The sequence below is a fragment of the Nerophis lumbriciformis genome, linkage group LG37 (genome assembly GCF_033978685.3).
Source record: "Nerophis lumbriciformis linkage group LG37, RoL_Nlum_v2.1, whole genome shotgun sequence".
NCBI classification, from domain to species: domain Eukaryota; kingdom Metazoa; phylum Chordata; class Actinopteri; order Syngnathiformes; family Syngnathidae; genus Nerophis; species Nerophis lumbriciformis.
This window is the reverse complement of record NC_084584.2, coordinates 7225001-7244445: the sequence shown is the minus strand read 5'-3', so window position 1 is coordinate 7244445 and position 19445 is coordinate 7225001. Positions and strand designations below refer to the sequence as shown.

General features: G+C 39.1%; 1 protein-coding gene across 1 annotated transcript in view; it reads left to right on the top strand.

The window, feature by feature from the left end:
* c8b (complement component 8, beta polypeptide) overlaps window positions 1-19445 on the top strand; it is a 169679-nt gene that overhangs the window by 145319 nt on the left and 4915 nt on the right. The window contains exons 17-20 of the mRNA XM_061930835.2: window positions 921-1071; window positions 9535-9683; window positions 11972-12112; window positions 12182-12314. Coding sequence (XP_061786819.2) covers window positions 921-1071; window positions 9535-9683; window positions 11972-12112; window positions 12182-12314 — 574 coding nt within the window. The remainder of the gene's footprint in view (window positions 1-920; window positions 1072-9534; window positions 9684-11971; window positions 12113-12181; window positions 12315-19445) is intronic.

Below are 19445 nucleotides of genomic sequence, written 5' to 3'. Positions count from 1 at the left end.
CCCTCACCTGTATCCTGATTGGTTTGTCTCTCTAAGCATTATTTCCCTCACCTGTACCCTGATTGCTTTGTCTCTCAAAGCACTCTTTCCCTCACCTGTATCCTGATTGGTTTGTCTCTCTAAGCATTCTTTCCCTCACCTGTATCCTGATTGCTTTGTCTCTCTAAGCACTCTTTCCCTCACCTGTGCCCTGATTGCTTTGTTTCTCTAAGCACTCTTTCCCTCACCTGTACCCTGATTGCTTTGTCTCTCTAATCACTCTTTCCCTCACCTGTACCCTGATTGCTTTGTCTCTCTAAGCACTCTTTCCCTCACCTGTACCCTGATTGCTTTGTCTCTCTAAGCATTCTTTCCCTCACCTGTACCCTGATTGCTTTGTCTCTCTAAGCATTCTTTCCCTCACCTGTACCCTGATTGCTTTGTCTCTCTAAGCACTCTTTCCCTCACCTGTACCCTGATTGCTTTGTCTCTCTAAGCACTCTTTCCCTCACCTGTACCCTGATTTCTTTGTCTCTCTAATCACTCTTTCCCTCACCTGTACCCTGATTGCTTTGTCTCTAAGCATTCTTTCCCTCACCTGTACCCTGATTGGTTTGTCTCTCTAAGCACTCTTTCCCTCACCTGTACCCTGATTTCTTTGTCTCTCTAATCACTCTTTCCCTCACCTGTACCCTGATTGCTTTGTTTCTCTAAGCATTCTTTCCCTCACCTGTACCCTGATTGCTTTGTCTCTCTAATCACTCTTTCCCTCACCTGTACACTGATTGCTTTGTCTCTCTAAGCACTCTTTCCCTCACCTGTACCTGATTGCTTTGTCTCTCTAATCACTCTTTCCCTCACCTGTACACTGATTGCTTTGTCTCTCTAAGCACTCTTTCCCTCACCTGTACCCTGATTGCATTCAAATGTTGTTTTCACAGCAGTGGAGCTGACGTCACAGCAGCCAGCCATGAGGATCCAGGTGTCCGTGAAGCTCGCTCGGTGGGCAAACGGGTGCTCCTTCAGCCGGTGGACTGTGTCCTGTCCGAGTGGAGTCCATGGTCACAGTGTGATGTCTGTCAGAAGAAAAGGGTGAGTACCGTCTTAACGTAACAACTAGCAAAAGGTTAGGGTTAGTGGAGTGGAGTCCATGGTCACAGTGTGACATCTGTCAGAAGAAAAGGGTGAATACCATCTTAACAACTAGCAAGAGGTTAGGGTTAGTGGAGTGGAGTCCATGGTCACAGTGTGACGTCTGTCAGAAGAAAAGGGTGAGTACTGTCATCAAGTAACAACTAGCAAGAGGTTAGGGTTAGTGGAGTGGAGTCCATGGTCACAGTGTAACGTCTGTCAGAAGAAAAGAGTGAGTACCGTCTTAACGTAACAACTAGCAAGAGTTAGGGTTAGTGGAGTGGAGTCCATGGTCACAGTGTGATGTCTGTCAGAAGAAAAGGGTGAGTACCGTCTTAACGTAACAACTAGCAAGAGTTAGGGTTAGTGGAGTGGAGTCCATGGTCACAGTGTGACATCTGTCAGAAGAAAAGGGTGAATACCATTTTAACAACTAGCAAGAGGTTAGGGTTAGTGGAGTGGAGTCCATGGTCACAGTGTGACGTCTGTCAGAAGAAAAGGGTGAGTACTGTCATCAAGTAACAACTAGCAAGAGGTTAGGGTTAGTGGAGTGGAGTCCATGGTCACAGTGTGACGTCTGTCAGAAGAAAAGAGTGAGTACCGTCTTAACGTAACAACTAGCAAGAGTTAGGGTTAGTGGAGTGGAGTCCATGGTCACAGTGTGACGTCTGTCAGAAGAAATGAGTGAGTACCGTCTTAACGTAACAACGAGCAAAAGGTTAGGGTTAGTGGAGTGGAGTCCATGGTCACAGTGTGACATCTGTCAGAAGAAAAGGGTGAATACCATCTTAACAACTAGCAAAAGGTTAGGGTTAGTGGAGTGGAGTCCATGGTCACAGTGTGACGTCTGTCAGAAGAAATGAGTGAGTACCGTCTTAACGTAACAACTAGCAAAAGGTTAGGGTTAGTGGAGTGGAGTCCATGGTCACAGTGTGACATCTGTCAGAAGAAAAGGGTGAATACCATCTTAACAACTAGCAAGAGGTTAGGGTTAGTGGAGTGGAGTCCATGGTCACAGTGTGACGTCTGTCAGAAGAAAAGGGTGAGTACTGTCATCAAGTAACAACTAGCAAAGAGGTTAGGGTTAGTGGAGTGGAGTCCATGGTCACAGTGTGACGTCTGTCAGAAGAAAAGGGTGAGTATCGTCTTAACGTAACAACTAGCAAGAGTTAGGGTTAGTGGAGTGGAGTCCATGGTCACAGTGTGACGTCTGTCAGAAGAAAAGGGTTAGTACCGTCTTAACGTAACAACTAGCAAAAGGTTAGGGTTAGTGGAGTGGAGTCCATGGTCACAGTGTGACGTCTGTCAGAAGAAAAGGGTGAATACCATCTTAACAACTAGCAAGAGGTTAGGGTTAGTGGAGTGGAGTCCATGGTCACAGTGTGACGTCTGTCAGAAGAAAAGAGTGAGTACCGTCTTAACGTAACAACTAGCAAGAGTTAGGGTTAGTGGAGTGGAGTCCATGGTCACAGTGTGACGTCTGTCAGAAGAAAAGGGTGAGTACCGTCTTAACGTAACAACTAGCAAGAGTTAGGGTTAGTGGAGTGGAGTCCATGGTCACAGTGTGACGTCTGTCAGAAGAAAAGGGTGAGTACCGTCTTAACGTAACAACTAGCAAGAGTTAGGGTTAGTGGAGTGGAGTCCATGGTCACAGTGTGACGTCTGTCAGAAGAAAAGGGTGAATACCATCTTAACAACTAGCAAGAGGTTAGGGTTAGTGGAGTGGAGTCCATGGTCACAGTGTGACGTCTGTCAGAAGAAAAGGGTGAGTACTGTCATCAAGTAACAACTAGCAAGAGGTTAGGGTTAGTGGAGTGGAGTCCATGGTCACAGTGTGACGTCTGTCAGAAGAAAAGGGTGAGTACCGTCTTAACGTAACAACTAGCAAAAGGTTAGGGTTAGTGGAGTGGAGTCCATGGTCACAGTGTGACATCTGTCAGAAGAAAAGGGTGAGTACTGTCATCAAGTAACAACTAGCAAGAGGTTAGGGTTAGTGGAGTGGAGTCCATGGTCACAGTGTGACGTCTGTCAGAAGAAAAGAGTGAGTACCGTCTTAACGTAACAACTAGCAAGAGTTAGGGTTAGTGGAGTGGAGTCCATGGTCACAGTGTGACATCTGTCAGAAGAAAAGGGTGAATACCATCTTAACAACTAGCAAGAGGTTAGGGTTAGTGGAGTGGAGTCCATGGTCACAGTGTGACGTCTGTCAGAAGAAAAGGGTGAGTACTGTCATCAAGTAACAACTAGCAAGAGGTTAGGGTTAGTGGAGTGGAGTCCATGGTCACAGTGTGACGTCTGTCAGAAGAAAAGGGTGAGTACCGTCTTAACGTAACAACTAGCAAAAGGTTAGGGTTAGTGGAGTGGAGTCCATGGTCACAGTGTGACATCTGTCAGAAGAAAAGGGTGAGTACTGTCATCAAGTAACAACTAGCAAGAGGTTAGGGTTAGTGGAGTGGAGTCCATGGTCACAGTGTGACATCTGTCAGAAGAAAAGGGTGAATACCATCTTAACAACTAGCAAGAGGTTAGGGTTAGTGGAGTGGAGTCCATGGTCACAGTGTGACGTCTGTCAGAAGAAAAGGGTGAGTACCGTCTTCACGTAGCAACTAGCAATGACTCTAATGACCTCTACTTCATATCTAATAAACTCATACTTGCCAACCTTGAGACCTCCGATTTCGGGAGGTGGTCGGGGGCGTGGTCGGGTGGCGTGGTTGGGGGTGGGGGGCGTGGTTGGGGCGTGGTTAAGAGGGGAGGAGTATATTTACAGCTAGAATTCACCAAGTCAAGTATTTCATATATATATATATACTTGACTTTCAGTGAATTCTAGCTATATATATATATATTTATTTTATTATATGTATATATAATGGGGAGTGCTCAGAGAGTATGGGGTAACGGACTGTCTTATTGTGGCAGTTCGCTCCCTGTATAATCAGTGTCAGTGCTTGGTCCGCATTGCCGGCAGTAAGTCGGACACGTTTCCAGTGAGGGTTGGACTCCGCCAAGGCTGCCCTTTGTCACCGATTCTGTTCATAACCTTTATGGACAGAATTTCTAGGCGCAGTCAGGGCGTTGAGGGGATCTGGTTTGGTGGCTGCAGGATTAGGTCACTGCTATTTGCAGATGATGTGGTCCTGATGGCTTCCTCCGGCAAGATCTTCAGCTCTCACTGGATCGGTTCGCAGCCGAGTGTGAAGCGACTGGGATGGGAATCAGCACCTCCAAGTCCGAGTCCATGGTTCTCTCCCGGAAAAGGGTGGAGTGCCATCTCCGGGTTGGGGAGGAGATCTTGCCCCAAGTGGAGGAGTTCAAGTACCTCGGAGTCTTGTTCACGAGTGGGGGAAGAGTGGATCGTGAGATCGACAGGCGGATCGGTGCGGCGTCTTCAGTAATGCGGACGCTGTATCGATCCGTTGTGGTGAAGGAGCTGAGCCGGAAGGCAAAGCTCTCGATTTACCGGTCAATCTACGTTCCCATCCTCACCTATGGTCATGAGCTTTGGGTCATGACCGAAAGGACAAGATCACGGGTACATGCGGCCGAAATGAGTTTCCTCCGCCGAGTGGCGGGGCTCTCCCTTAGAGATAGGGTGAGAAGCTCTGTCATTCGGGGGGAGCTCAAAGTAAAGCCGCTGCTCCTCCACATCGAGAGGAGCCAGATGAGGTGGTTCGGGCATCTGGTCAGGATGCCACCCGAACGCCTCCCTAGGAAGGTGTTTCGGGCACGTCCGACCGGTAGGAGGCCACGGGGAAGACCCAGGACACGCTGGGAATACTATGTCCCCCGGCTGGCCTGGGAACGCCCTGGGATCCCCCGGGAGGAGCTGGACGAAGTGGCTGGGGAGAGGGAAGTCTGGGCTTCCCTGCTTAAGCTGCTGCCCCCGCGACCCGACCTCGGATAAGCGGAAGAAGATGGATGGATGGATGGATGGATGGATATATAAATAAAAGAAATACTTGAATTTCAGTGTTCATTTATTTACACATATACACACACATAACACTCATGTACTCATTGTTGTACTTAAAAGAGTTGATCAAATACACGGTAATGAAAACACAGTTGTTCTACTAACTCTACTGTGCTTGCTGCTTACAAAAAACAACAACACTTACCTTTCACTATTTGAGTAGCTTTTGTTCTGCCATTTGCGTACTGGCGAGCGATCTCTGAATCCAGGAACATATCCTTCACGGATTTGTTGTGGACGTCCGCAAATGAGAACGGGATGTTGCTTCCAGCTATCATCATAGCCATCTTTGTCTCGGCATAAGTTACACCCTCGGGACTCCATTTAGCGAGGTGGCTCATAATACTGGACTCCATTTAGCGAAGTGGCCCCTAACACTGGACTGTGCTGCGTTGCCGCCACTTTGTGCTTGGCTGAGCGTTCATGACTGAGTATATCCGTTCATGGCTGAGTATATCCGTTCATGACTGAGTATATCCGTTCATGACTGAGTATATCCGTTCATGACTGAGTATATCCGTTCATGACTGAGTATATCCGTTCGGCCACCGTGTTCAATGGAGAAGTCTGATCTACAAAGTTTCCAGGCAGCATATCCCTTCCCCTTCGAACTGTCCTGGATAAACTGAAATTCTTCTTTCCATTGGTTTTTGGAACTTACAAGCATATTTCTTCATCTTACTCGTCGTCGGCGTCGCCATGGCTGTATCTTCTGCTTCGTCTCCTTGTTGTGTGCTCAGTTGTGCACTCTCCACACGTCACTCAGGACCGCATGCAGCTGGAGGGGGGCGTGGCCTCCAGCTGCGGCTGTATATCGGAAGATTTTCGGGAGAATATTTGTCTCGGGAGGTTTTCGGGAGAGGCGCTGAATTTTGGGATTCCCCTGGAAAATTCGGGAGGGTTGGCAAGTATGAATAAACTCTACTTCATCTCTAATGACCTCTACTTCATCTCTAATGACCTCTACTTCATCTCTAATGACCTCTACTTCGTCTCTAATGACCTCTACTTCATCTCTAATGACCTCTACTTCATCTCTAATAAACTCTACTTCATCCCTAATGACTTTTACCTCATCTCTAATGACCTCTACTCCATCCCTAATGACCTCTACTTCATCTCTAATAAACTCTACTTCATCCCTAATGACCTGTACCTCATCTCTATTGACCTCTACTCCATCTCTAATGACCCCTACTTCATCTCTAATAAACTCTACTTCATCCCCAATGACCTCTACTTCATCTCTAATGACCTCTACTTCATCTTTAATAAACTTTACTTCATCTCTAATAAACTCTAATGCATCCCCAATGACCTCTACTTCATCTCTAATGACCTCTACTTCATCTTTAATAAACTTTACTTCATCTCTAATAAACTCTAATTCATCCCTAATGACCTCTACCTCATCTCTAATGACCCCTACTTCATCTCTATTGACCTCTACTCCATCTCTAATTACCCCTACTTCATCTCTAATAAACTCTACTTCATCCCTAATGACCTCTACTTCATCTCTAATGACCTCTACTTCATCCCTAATGACCTCTACTTCATCTCTAATGACCTCTACTTCATCTTTAATAAACTTTACTTCATCTCTAATAAACTCTAATTCATCCCTAATGACCTCTACCTCATCTCTAATGACCCCTACTTCATCTCTATTGACCTCTACTCCATCTCTAATGACCCCTACTTCATCTCTAATAAACTCTACTTCATCCCTAATGACCTCTACTTCATCTCTAATGACCTCTACTTCATCTTTAATAAACTTTACTTCATCTCTAATAAACTCTAATTCATCCCGAATGACTTCTACCTCATCTCTAATGACCCCTACTTCATCTCTATTGACCTCTACTCCATCTCTAATGACCCCTACTTCATCTCTAATAAACTCTACTTCATCCCTAATGACCTCTACTTCATCCCTAATGACCTCTACTTCATCTCTAATGACCTCTACTTCATCTTTACTTCATCTCTAATAAACTCTAATTCATCCCTAATGACCTCTACCTCATCTCTAATGACCTCTACTTCATCTCTAATGACCTCTACCTCATCTCTAATGACCTCTACTCCATCCCTAATGACCTCTACTCCATCCCTAAAGACCTCTACTCCATCCCTAATGACCTCTACCTCATCCATAATGACCTCTACTCCATCCTTAATGACCTCTACTTCATCTTTAATAAACTTTACTTCATCTCTAATAAACTCAAATTCATCCCTAATGACCTCTACCTCATCTCTAATGACCTCTACTTCATCTCTAATGACCTCTACCTCATCTCTAATGACCTCTACTCCATCCCTAATGACCTCTACTCCATCCCTAATGACCTCTACTACATCCCTAATGACCTCTACTTCATCCATAATGACCTCTACTCCATCCTTAATGACCTCTACTTCATCTCTAATGACCTCTACTTCATCTTTAATAAACTTTACTTCATCTCTAATCAACTATAATTCATCCCTAATGACCTCTACCTCATCTCTAATGACCCCTACTTCATCTCTATTGACCTCTACTCCATCTCTAATGACCCCTACTTCATCTCTAATAAACTCTACTTCATCCCTAATGACCTCTACTTCATCTCTAATGACCTCTACTTCATCTTTAATAAACTTTACTTCATCTCTAATAAACTCTAATTCATCCCTAATGACCTCTACTTCATCTCTAATGACCTCTACTTCATCTTTAATAAACTTTACTTCATCTCTAATAAACTCTAATTCATCCCTAATGACCTCTACCTCATCTCTAATGACCCCCACTTCATCTCTATTGACCTCTACTCCATCTCTAATGACCCCTACGTCATCTCTAATAAACTCTACTTCATCCCTAATGACCTCTACTTCATCTCTAATGACCTCTACTTCATCTTTAATAAACTTTACTTCATCTCTAATAAACTCTAATTCATCCCTAATGACCTCTACCTCATCTCTAATGACCTCTACTTCATCTCTAATGACCCCTACTTCATCTCTATTGACCTCTACTCCATCTCTAATGACCCCTACTTCATCTCTAATAAACTCTACTTCATCCCTAATGACCTCTACTTCATCTCTAATGACCTCTACTTCATCTTTAATAAACTTTACTTCATCTCTAATAAACTCTAATTCATCCCTAATGACCTCTACCTCATCTCTAATGACCTCTACTTCATCTCTAATGACCTCTACCTCATCTCTAATGACCTCTACTCCATCCCTAATGACCTCTACTCCATCCCTAAAGACCTCTACTTCATCCCTAATGACCTCTACCTCATCCATAATGACCTCTACTCCATCCTTAATGACCTCTACTTCATCTTTAATAAACTTTACTTCATCTCTAATAAACTCGAATTCATCCCTAATAAAGTTAAAAAGTTAAAGTACCAATGATTGTCACACACACACACTAGGTGTGGCGAGATTATTCTCTGCATTTGACCCATCACCCTTGATCACCCCCTGGGAGGTAAGGGGAGCAGTGGGCAGCAGCGGTGGCCGCGCCCGGGAATCATTTTTGGTGATTTAACCCCCAATTCCAACCCTTGATGCTTAATGACCCCTACTTCATCTCTTTTGACCTCTACTGCATCTCTAATGACCCCTACTTCATCTCTAATAAACTCTACTTCATCCCTAATGACCTCTACTTCATCTCTAATGACCTCTACTTCATCTTTAATAAACTTTACTTCATCTCTAATAAACTCTAATTCATCCCTAATGACCTCTACCTCATCTCTAATGACCTCTACTTCATCTCTAATGACCTCTACCTCATCTCTAATGACCTCTACTCCATCCCTAATGACCTCTACTCCATCCCTAAAGACCTCTACCTCATCTCTAATGACCTCTACTTCATCTCTAATGACCTCTACCTCATCTCTAATGACCTCTACTCCATCCCTAATGACCTCTACTCCATCCCTAATGACCTCTACTTCATCCCTAATGACCTTTACCTCATCCATAATGACCTCTAATCCATCCTTAATGACCTCTACTTCATCTCTAATGACCTCTACTTCATCTCTAATGACCTCTACTTCATCTCTAATGACCTCTACCTCATCTCTAATGACCTCTACTCCATCCCTAATGACCTCTACTCCATCCCTAATGACCTCTACTTCATCCCTAATGACCTCTACCTCATCCATAATGACCTCTACTCCATCCTTAATGACCTCTACTTCATCTCTAATGACCTCTACTTCATCTCTAATGACCTCTACTCCATCTCTAATGACCTCTACCTCACCTCTAATGACCTGGCCATGAAAGTGAGTCCACTACTGTGATTTCAGTTCCTCCTCCTTGGAGTCTTCTGGAACAGTTCCTGTTCCACCTGTGCCAAAACACTCTTCCTGTGTTTTCTCTCACTCTGTTTCTCTTTCTCGCCACAGTATCGCTTTGCCAAAGTGGAGCAGCCGGCACAGTTTGGAGGGCAGCCATGTGGTTTTGACGGGAGGGAGGAGGAACCCTGCCAGGTTCCAGACAGATACACCTGCAACAACATTCCTCCCTGTGAAGGTTTCTTCTGCAGCAAAACAGGAAAGTTCTCCTTTGCGTCTTATTTTGCTTTACACTTCATCTTTTCCTACAATCTGCACCACTTCTTTGACCGCTGGCTCCCTCACCTGTCCCTTGTTTGGCAATCAGGGCCCACCTGTCCCTTGTTTGGCAATCAGAGCACACCTGTCCCTTGTTTGGCAATCAGGGCACACCTGTCCCTTGTTTGGCAATCAGGACACACCTCTCCCTTGTTTGGCAATCAGGGCACACCTGTCCCTTGTTTGGCAATCAGGGTACACCTGTCCCTTGTTTAGCAATCAGAACACACCTGTCCCTTTTTTGGCAATCAGGACACACCTGTCCCTTGTTTGGCAATCAGGGCACACCTGTCCCTTGTTTGGCAATCAGGGCACACCTGTCCCTTGTTTGGCAATCAGGGCACACCTGTCCCTTGTTTGGCAATCAGGGCACACCTGTCCCTTGTTTGACAATCAGGGCACATCTGTCCCTTGTTTGGCAATCAGGGCACGCCTGTCCCTTGTTTGGCAATCACGGCACACCTATCCCTTGTTTAGCAATCAGGACACACCTGTCCCTTGTTTGGCAATCAGGACACACCTGTCCCTTGTTTGGCAATCACGACACACCTATCCCTTGTTTAGCAATCAGGACACACCTGTCCCTTGTTTGGCAATCAGGACACACCTGTCCCTTGTTTGGCAATCAGGGCACACCTGTCCCTTGTTTGGCAATCAGGACACACCTCTCCCTTGTTTGGCAATCAGGGCCCACCTGTCCCTTGTTTGGCAATCAGGGCACACCTGTCCCTTGTTTAGCAATCAGGACACACCTGTCCCTTGTTTGGCAATCAGGACACACCTGTCCCTTGTTTGGCACTCAGGACACACCTGTCCCTTGTTCGGCAATCAGGGCACACCTGTCCCTTGTTTGGCAATCAGGGCACACCTGTCCCTTATTTGGCAATCAGGCTGCTTTTTTTGTTTTGTACCTCCAACATGCAGAGATTTCCCTATGCTTCCTGTGCATTTCCCCGCTGCACTATTCATTTGTTTTGGTTACAACTGTATTTACCTGACTATGTAGCACACCCATATATAAGCCACATCCACTAAACTTTAGAAAATAAAAAGTATGTTTCCATATATTAGCCGCATCGGACTATAAGCCGCTGATATATAAGTTGTGAAATAAGTTATTTACACAGAAATATTTTGTAAATGTTTTATATTCTTTAATTGTTTCCAAACAGGGCAGTAAAACATCTGATCAAACAAAACAGAAGTCATGGTCATGGAGCCACTAGCTGCGCAAGCTCGCTCTCCAATCAGCTAAACAGACTCAATAACTCCACGGTGATGTTTTGATGAAATTACCAAACTGAAACAAAACAAAAAGAATGCCATCGTGAGTTAATAATACTAACACAGCCATTCGTAAATGCTAATGCTAACAACGCTTGCTTGATTACATTACATTAGCAGGTAGAAACATGCATGAAAACACTCCTACAGACATCACACATGGGACACTTTAGTAAGCGAGAATAGTTTTAGTTATATTGTAAAACTTACAAACGTTGCTTGAAGTCATGAATGAAGAATCCATACCAGTAGAAACGCTGTGGATGGTTTATTTCCTGTATTAAAACAGGAAGTACATTTTCAACAGCACCTGCAGTGAGTAAACTTGTCCAAAATATGGCGCCATAGCACAAACAATAACTCACCTTTTCGGTGTCTTTGCATATGTTAAAAAAACTGTTTGCTTTATGGCCGTCAGCGAAGAAAAATCCACAAATTAGCCGCACCGTTTAGTAAGCTGTAGGGTTCAAAGCACAGGAAAAAAGTATGTTTGGGAAAGAAACCATGAGGTGGTTGCTCCTGCAGGTCACTATTTTGCCACTTTGATCTTCACTTCCTGTTTGGGAAAGAAACCATGAGGTGGTTGCTCCTGCAAGTCACTATTTTGTCACTTTGATCTTCACTTCCTGTTTGGGAAAGAAACCATGTGGTGGTTGCTCCTGCAGGTCACTATTTTGTCACTTTGATCTTCACTTCCTGTTTGGGAAAGAAACCATGTGGTGGTTGCTCCTGCAAGTCACTATTTTGTCACTTTGATCTTCACTTCCTGTTTGGGAAAGAAACCATGTGGTGGTTGCTCCTGCAGGTCACTATTTTGTCACTTTGATCTTCACTCCCTGTTTGGGAAAGAAACCATGAGGTGGTTGCTCCAGCAGGTCACTATTTTGTCACTTTGATCTTCACTTCCTGTTTGGGAAAGAAACCATGTGGTGGTTGCTCCTGCAGGTCGCTGTATTCCAAGAACACTGCAGTGTAACGGGGAGGACGACTGCGCCGACATGGCAGACGAGGCGGGCTGCAGCATGTGGCAGACGCCCTGCAGACACCAGGCGGAGGAGTACTGGGGCATCGAGAACCTTGCCAAAGGGTGCCGGACACTCCCTACCACTTGGTTGTAGCCTTCTGACTTCGCTTTCCTGATCCTACTTCCTTTCAGAATCAACATCTTGGACAGCGAGCTGCAAGGAGTCGTGTTGGACAACCGCTACTATGCAGGAAGTTGTCTACCACACTACATCCAGGACGTGGCCTTCAGGAAGCCTCACAACCTGCAACACTACACCATGCAGGTAGAACAAGACATGGTAGAACAACACTACACCACGCAGGTAGAACAAGACATGGTAGAACAACACTACACCATGCAGGTAGAACAAGACATGGTAGAACAACACTACACCGTGCAGGTAGAACAAGACATGGTAGAACAACACTACACCATGCAGGTAGAACAAGACATGGTAGAACAACACTACACCATGCAGGTAGAACAAGACATGGTAGAACAACACTACACCATGCAGGTAGAACAAGACATGGTAGATAAACACTACACCATGCAGGTAGAACAAGACATGGTAGAACAACACTACACCATGCAGGTAGAACAAGACATGGTAGAAGAACACTACACCACGCAGGTAGAACAAGACATGGTAGAACAACACTACACCATGCAGGTAGAACAAGACATGGTAGAACAACACTACACCATGCAGGTAGAACAAGACATGGTAGAACAACACTACACCACGCAGGTAGAACAAGACATGGTAGAACAACACTACACTCTGCTTGTAGAACAAGACATGGTAGAACAACACTACACTCTGCATGTAGAACAAGACATGGTAGAACAACACTACACCATGCAGGTAGAACAAGCCATGGTAGAACAACACTACACCATGCAGGTAGAACAAGACATGGTAGAACAACACTACACCATGCAGGTAGAACAAGACATGGTAGAACAACACTACACCATACAGGTAGAACAAGACATGGTAGAACAACACTACACCATGCAGGTAGAACAAGACATGGTAGAACAACATTACACTCTGTGGGTAGAACAAGACATGGTAGAACAACACTACACTCTGCAGGTAGAACAAGACATGGTAGCACAACACTACACCATGCAGGTAGAACAAGACATGGTAGAACAACACTACACCACGCAGGTAGAACAAGACATGGTAGAACAACACTACACCATACAGGTAGAACAAGACATGGTAGCACAACACTACACCATGCAGGTAGAACAAGACATGGTAGAACAACACTACACCATGCAGGTAGAACAAGACATGGTAGAACAACACTACACCATGCAGGTAGAACAAGACATGGTAGAACAACACTACACCATGCAGGTAGAACAAGACATGGTAGAACAACACTACACCATGCAGGTAGAACAAGACATGGTAGAACAACACTACACCATGCAGGTAGAACAAGACATGGTAGAACAACACTACACCAAGCAGGTAGAACAAGACATGGTAGAACAACACTACACTCTGCAGGTAGAACAAGACATGGTAGAACAACACTACACTCTGCATGTAGAACAAGATATGGTAGAACAACACTACACCATGCAGGTAGAACAAGACATGGTAGAACAACACTACACTCTGCATGTAGAACAAGACATGGTAGAACAACACCACACTCTGCATGTAGAACAAGATATGGTAGAACAACATGATATTTAAAAGTTGTCTATTGTAGTTCAAACATGTTACAGTTAAAAAAAAAAAAACAATTAAAATCAGACATTTAGTTTCTCCACTCAGAACATCTTGATTCTGCAACCTATATATATATATATATATATATATATATATATATATATATATATATATATATATATATATATATATATATATATATAAAAAACCCTAAAATATTGATTTATATTTTTTAAGTCCCATCTAATTCGAGAAATAAATAAATAAATAAACTTTACAATGTTTTATCAAAACAAATGAACTAGTTGCATGGACAAATAAGTTGACTGGTTTGTATTTGACTAAAATCTAGTCTTTTTATCTTTTATTTTGTCAGCTCTTTTTTGCAGTGCATTTCCTGTTTCATACAGCATTGATGCTTGACCCATGACTGTGAGTCTCTTATAATAAATACATTATTATTATTATTATTTACCTGACTGACTCTTACACTATAAATACATTATTATTTACTTGACTAAACCTTACACTATAAATAAATAATTATATGATTTACTTGACTAACTCTTACACTATAAATAAATATTTGTTATGATTTACCTGACTAACTCTTACACTATAAATACATATTTGGTTATTATTTACCTGACTAACTCTTACACTATGAATACATATTTGTTATTATTTACCTGACTAACTCTTACACTATAAATACATTATTATTATTATTTACCTGACTAACCCTAACACTATAAATAAATAATTATTATTTACCTGACTAACCCTAACACTATAAATAAATAATTGTTATTATTTACCTGACTAACCCTAACACTATAAATAAATAATTGTTATTATTTACCTGACTAACCCTAACACTGTAAATAAATAATTATTATTTACCTGACTAACCCTAACACTATAAATAAATAATTGTTATTATTTACCTGACTAACCCTAACACTATAAATAAATAATTATTATTATTTACCTGCCCTGCGATGAGGTGGCGACTTGTCCAGGGTGTACCCCGCCTTCCGCCCGATTGTAGCTGAGATAGGCTCCAGCGCCCCCCGCGACCCCAAAGGGAATAAGCGGTAGAAAATGGATGGATGGATGGATATTATTTACCTGACTAACTCTTACACTATAAATAAATAATTATTATTATTTACCTGACCGACTCTTACACTATAAATACATTATTATTTACTTGACTAAACCTTACACTATAAATAAATAATTATATGATTTACTTGACTAACTCTTACACTATAAATAAATATTTGTTATGATTTACCTGACTAACTCTTACACTATAAATACATATTTGGTTATTATTTACCTGACTAACTCTTACACTATGAATACATATTTGTTTTTATTTACCTGACTAACTCTTACACTATAAATACATTATTATTATTATTATTTACCTGACTAACCCTAACACTATAAATACATAATTATTATTTACCTGACTAACCCTAACACTATAAATAAATAATTGTTATTATTTACCTGACTAACCCTAACACTATAAATAAATTATTATTATTATTTACCTGCCCTGCGATGAGGTGGCGACTTGTCCAGGGTGTACCCCGCCTTCCGCCCGATTGTAGCTGAGATAGGCTCCAGCGCCCCCCCGCGACCTCAAAGGGAATAAGCGGTAGAAAATGGATGGATGGATATTATTTACCTGATTAACTCTTACACTATAAATAAATAATTATTATTATTTACCTGACTAACCCTGACACAATAAATAAATAATTGTTATTTTTTACCTGATTGACCCTGACACAATAAATAAATGTTATTTTTTACCTGATTAACCCTAACACTATAAATAAATAATTATTATTATTTACCTGATTAACCCTAACACTATAAATAATTATTATTATTTACCTGACTAACCCTGACACAATAAATAAATAATTGTTATTTTTTACCTGATTAACCCTGACACAATAAATAAATAATTTTTATTTTTTACCTGATTAACCCTAACACTATAAATAAATAATAATTATTATTTACCTGATTAACCCTAACACTATAAATAATTATTATTATTTACCTGACTAACCCTGACACAATAAATAAATAATTATTTTTTACCTGATTAACCCTGACACAATAAATAAATAATTGTTATTTTTTACCTGATTAACCCTAACACTATAAATAAATAATTATTATTATTTACCTGATCAACCCTAATACTATAAATAATAATAATTATTTACCTGACTAAACCTGACACAATAAATAAATAATTGTTATTTTTTACCTGATTAACCCTGACACAATAAATAAATAATTGTTATTTTTTACCTGATTAACCCTAACACTATAAATAAATAATTATTATTATTTACCTGATTAACCCTAACACTATAAATAATTATTATTATTTACCTGAATAACCCTGACACAATAAATAAATAATTGTCATTTCTTACCTGATTAACCCTGACACAATAAATAAATGTTATTTTTTACCTGATTAAAGTTAAAGTTAAAGTTAAAGTACCAATGATTGTCACACACACACTAGGTGTGGCGAAATTATTCTCTGCATTTGACCCATCACCCTTGATCACCCCCTGGGAGGTGAGGGGAGCAGTGGGCAGCAGCGGTGGCCACGCCCGGGAATCATTTTTTTGGTGATTTAACCCCCATTTCCAACCCTTGATACTGAGTGCCAAGCAGGGAGGTAATGGGTCCCATTTTTATAGTCTTTGGTATGACTCGGCCGGGGTTTGAACCCACAACCTACCGATTTCAGGGCGGACACTCTAACCACTAGGCCACTATAAATAAATAATTATTATTATTTACCTGATTAACCCTAACACTATGAATAAATAATTATTATTTACTTGACTAACCCTGACACAATAAATAAATAATTGTTATTTTTTACCTGATTAACCCTGACACAATAAATAAATAATTGTTATTTTTTACCTGATTAACCCTAACACTATAAATAAATAATTATGATTATTTACCTGATTAACCCTAACACTATAAATAATAATTATTATTTACCTGACTAACCCTGACACAATAAATAAATAATTGTTATTTTTTACCTGATTAACCCTAACACTATAAATAAATAATTATTATTATTTACCTGATTAACCCTAACACTATAAATAAATAATTATTATTATTTACCTGATTAACCCTAACACAATAAATAAATAATTGTTATTTTTTACCTGATTAACCCTGACACAATAAATAAATAATTGTTATTTTTTACCTGATTAACCCTAACACTATAAATAAATAATTATTAGTATTTACCTGATTAACCCTAACACTATGAATAAATAATTATTATTTACCTGACTAACCCTGACACTATAAATAAATAATTGTTATTTTTTACCTGATTAACCCTGACACAATAAATAAATAATTGTTATTTTTTACCAGATTAACCCTGACACAATAAATAAATAATTGTTATTTTTTACCTGACTAACCCTGACACAATAAATAAATAATTGTTATTTTTTACCTGATTAACCCTGACACAATAAATAAATAATTGTTATTTTTTACCTGACTAACCCTGACACAATAAATAAATAATTGTTATTTTTTTACCTGATTAACCCTGACACAATAAATAAATAATTGTTATTTTTTACCTGACTAACCCTGACACAATAAATAAATAATTGTTATTTTTTACCTGATTAACCCTAACACTATAAATAAATAATTATTATTATTTACCTGACTAACTCTTACACTATAAATACATATTTGGTTATTATTTACCTGACTAACTCTTACACTATGAATACATATTTGTTATTATTTACCTGACTAACTCTTACACTATGAATACATATTTGTTATTATTTACCTGACTAACTCTTACACTATAAATACATTATTATTATTATTATTTACCTGACTAACCCTAACACAATAAATAAATAATTGTTATTTTTTACCTGACTAACCCTGACACAATAAATAAATAATTGTTATTTTTTACCTGATTAACCCTAACACTATAAATAAATAATTATTATTATTTACCTGATTAACCCTAACACTATAAATAATAATTATTATTTACCTGACTAACCCTGACACAATAAATAAATAATTGTTATTTTTTACCTGATTAACCCTGACACAATAAATAAATAATTGTTATTTTTTACCTGATTAACCCTAACACTATAAATAATAATTATTATTTACCTGACTAACCCTGACACAATAATTAAATAATAATTATTATTTACCTGACTAACCCTGACACAATAAATAAATAATTTTTATTTTTTTTACCTGATTAACCCTGACACAATAAATAAATAATTTTTATTTTTTTACCTGATTAACCCTAACACTATAAATAAATAATTATTATTAATTACCTGACTAACTCTTACACTATAAATACATATTTGGTTATTATTTACCTGACTAACTCTTACACTATGAATACATATTTGTTATTATTTACCTGACTAACTCTTACACTATAAATACATTATTATTATTATTATTATTATTTACATGACTAACCCTAACACAATAAATAAATAATTGTTATTTTTTACCTGACTAACCCTGACACAATAAATAAATAATTGTTATTTTTTACCTGATTAACCCTAACACTATAAATACATAATTATTATTTACCTAATTAACCCTAACACTATAAATAATAATTATTATATACCTGACTAACCCTGACACAATAAATAAATAATTGTTATTTTTTACCTGATTAACCCTAACACTATAAATAAATTATTATTATTATTTACCTGATTAACCCTAACACTATAAATAATTATTATTATTTACCTGACTAACCCTGACACAATAAATAAATAATTGTTATTTTTTACCTGATTAACCCTGACACAACAAATAAATAATTGTTATTTTTTACCTGATTAACCCTGACACAATAAATAAATAATTGTTATTTTTTTACCTGATTAACCCTAACACTATAAATAAATAATTATTATTATTTACCTGATTAACCCTAACACTATAAATAATAATTATTATTTACCTGACTAACCCTGACACAATAAATAATTGTTATTTTTTACCTGATTAACCCTGACACAATAAATAAATAATTGTTATTTTTTACCTGATTAACCCTAACACTATAAATAAATAATTATTTTTATTTACCTGATTAACCCTAACACTATAAATAAATAATAATTATTATTTACCTGACTAACTCTTACACTATAAATACATATTTGGTTATTATTTACCTGACTAACTCTTACACTATGAATACATATTTGTTATTATTTACCTGACTAACTCTTACACTATAAATACATTATTATTATTATTATTATTATTTACCTGACTAACCCTAACACAATAAATAAATAATTGTTATTTTTTTTACCTGATTAACCCTGACACAATAAATAAATAATTGTTATTTTTTACCTGATTAACCCTAACACTATAAATAAATAATAAGTATTATATACCTGATTAACCCTAACACTATAAATAATAATTATTATTTACCTGACTAACCCTGACACAATAAATAAATAATTATTATTATTTACCTGATTAACCCTAACACTATGAATAAATAATTATTATTTACCTGACTAACCCTAACACTATGAATAAATAATAATTATTATTTACCTGACTAACTATTACACA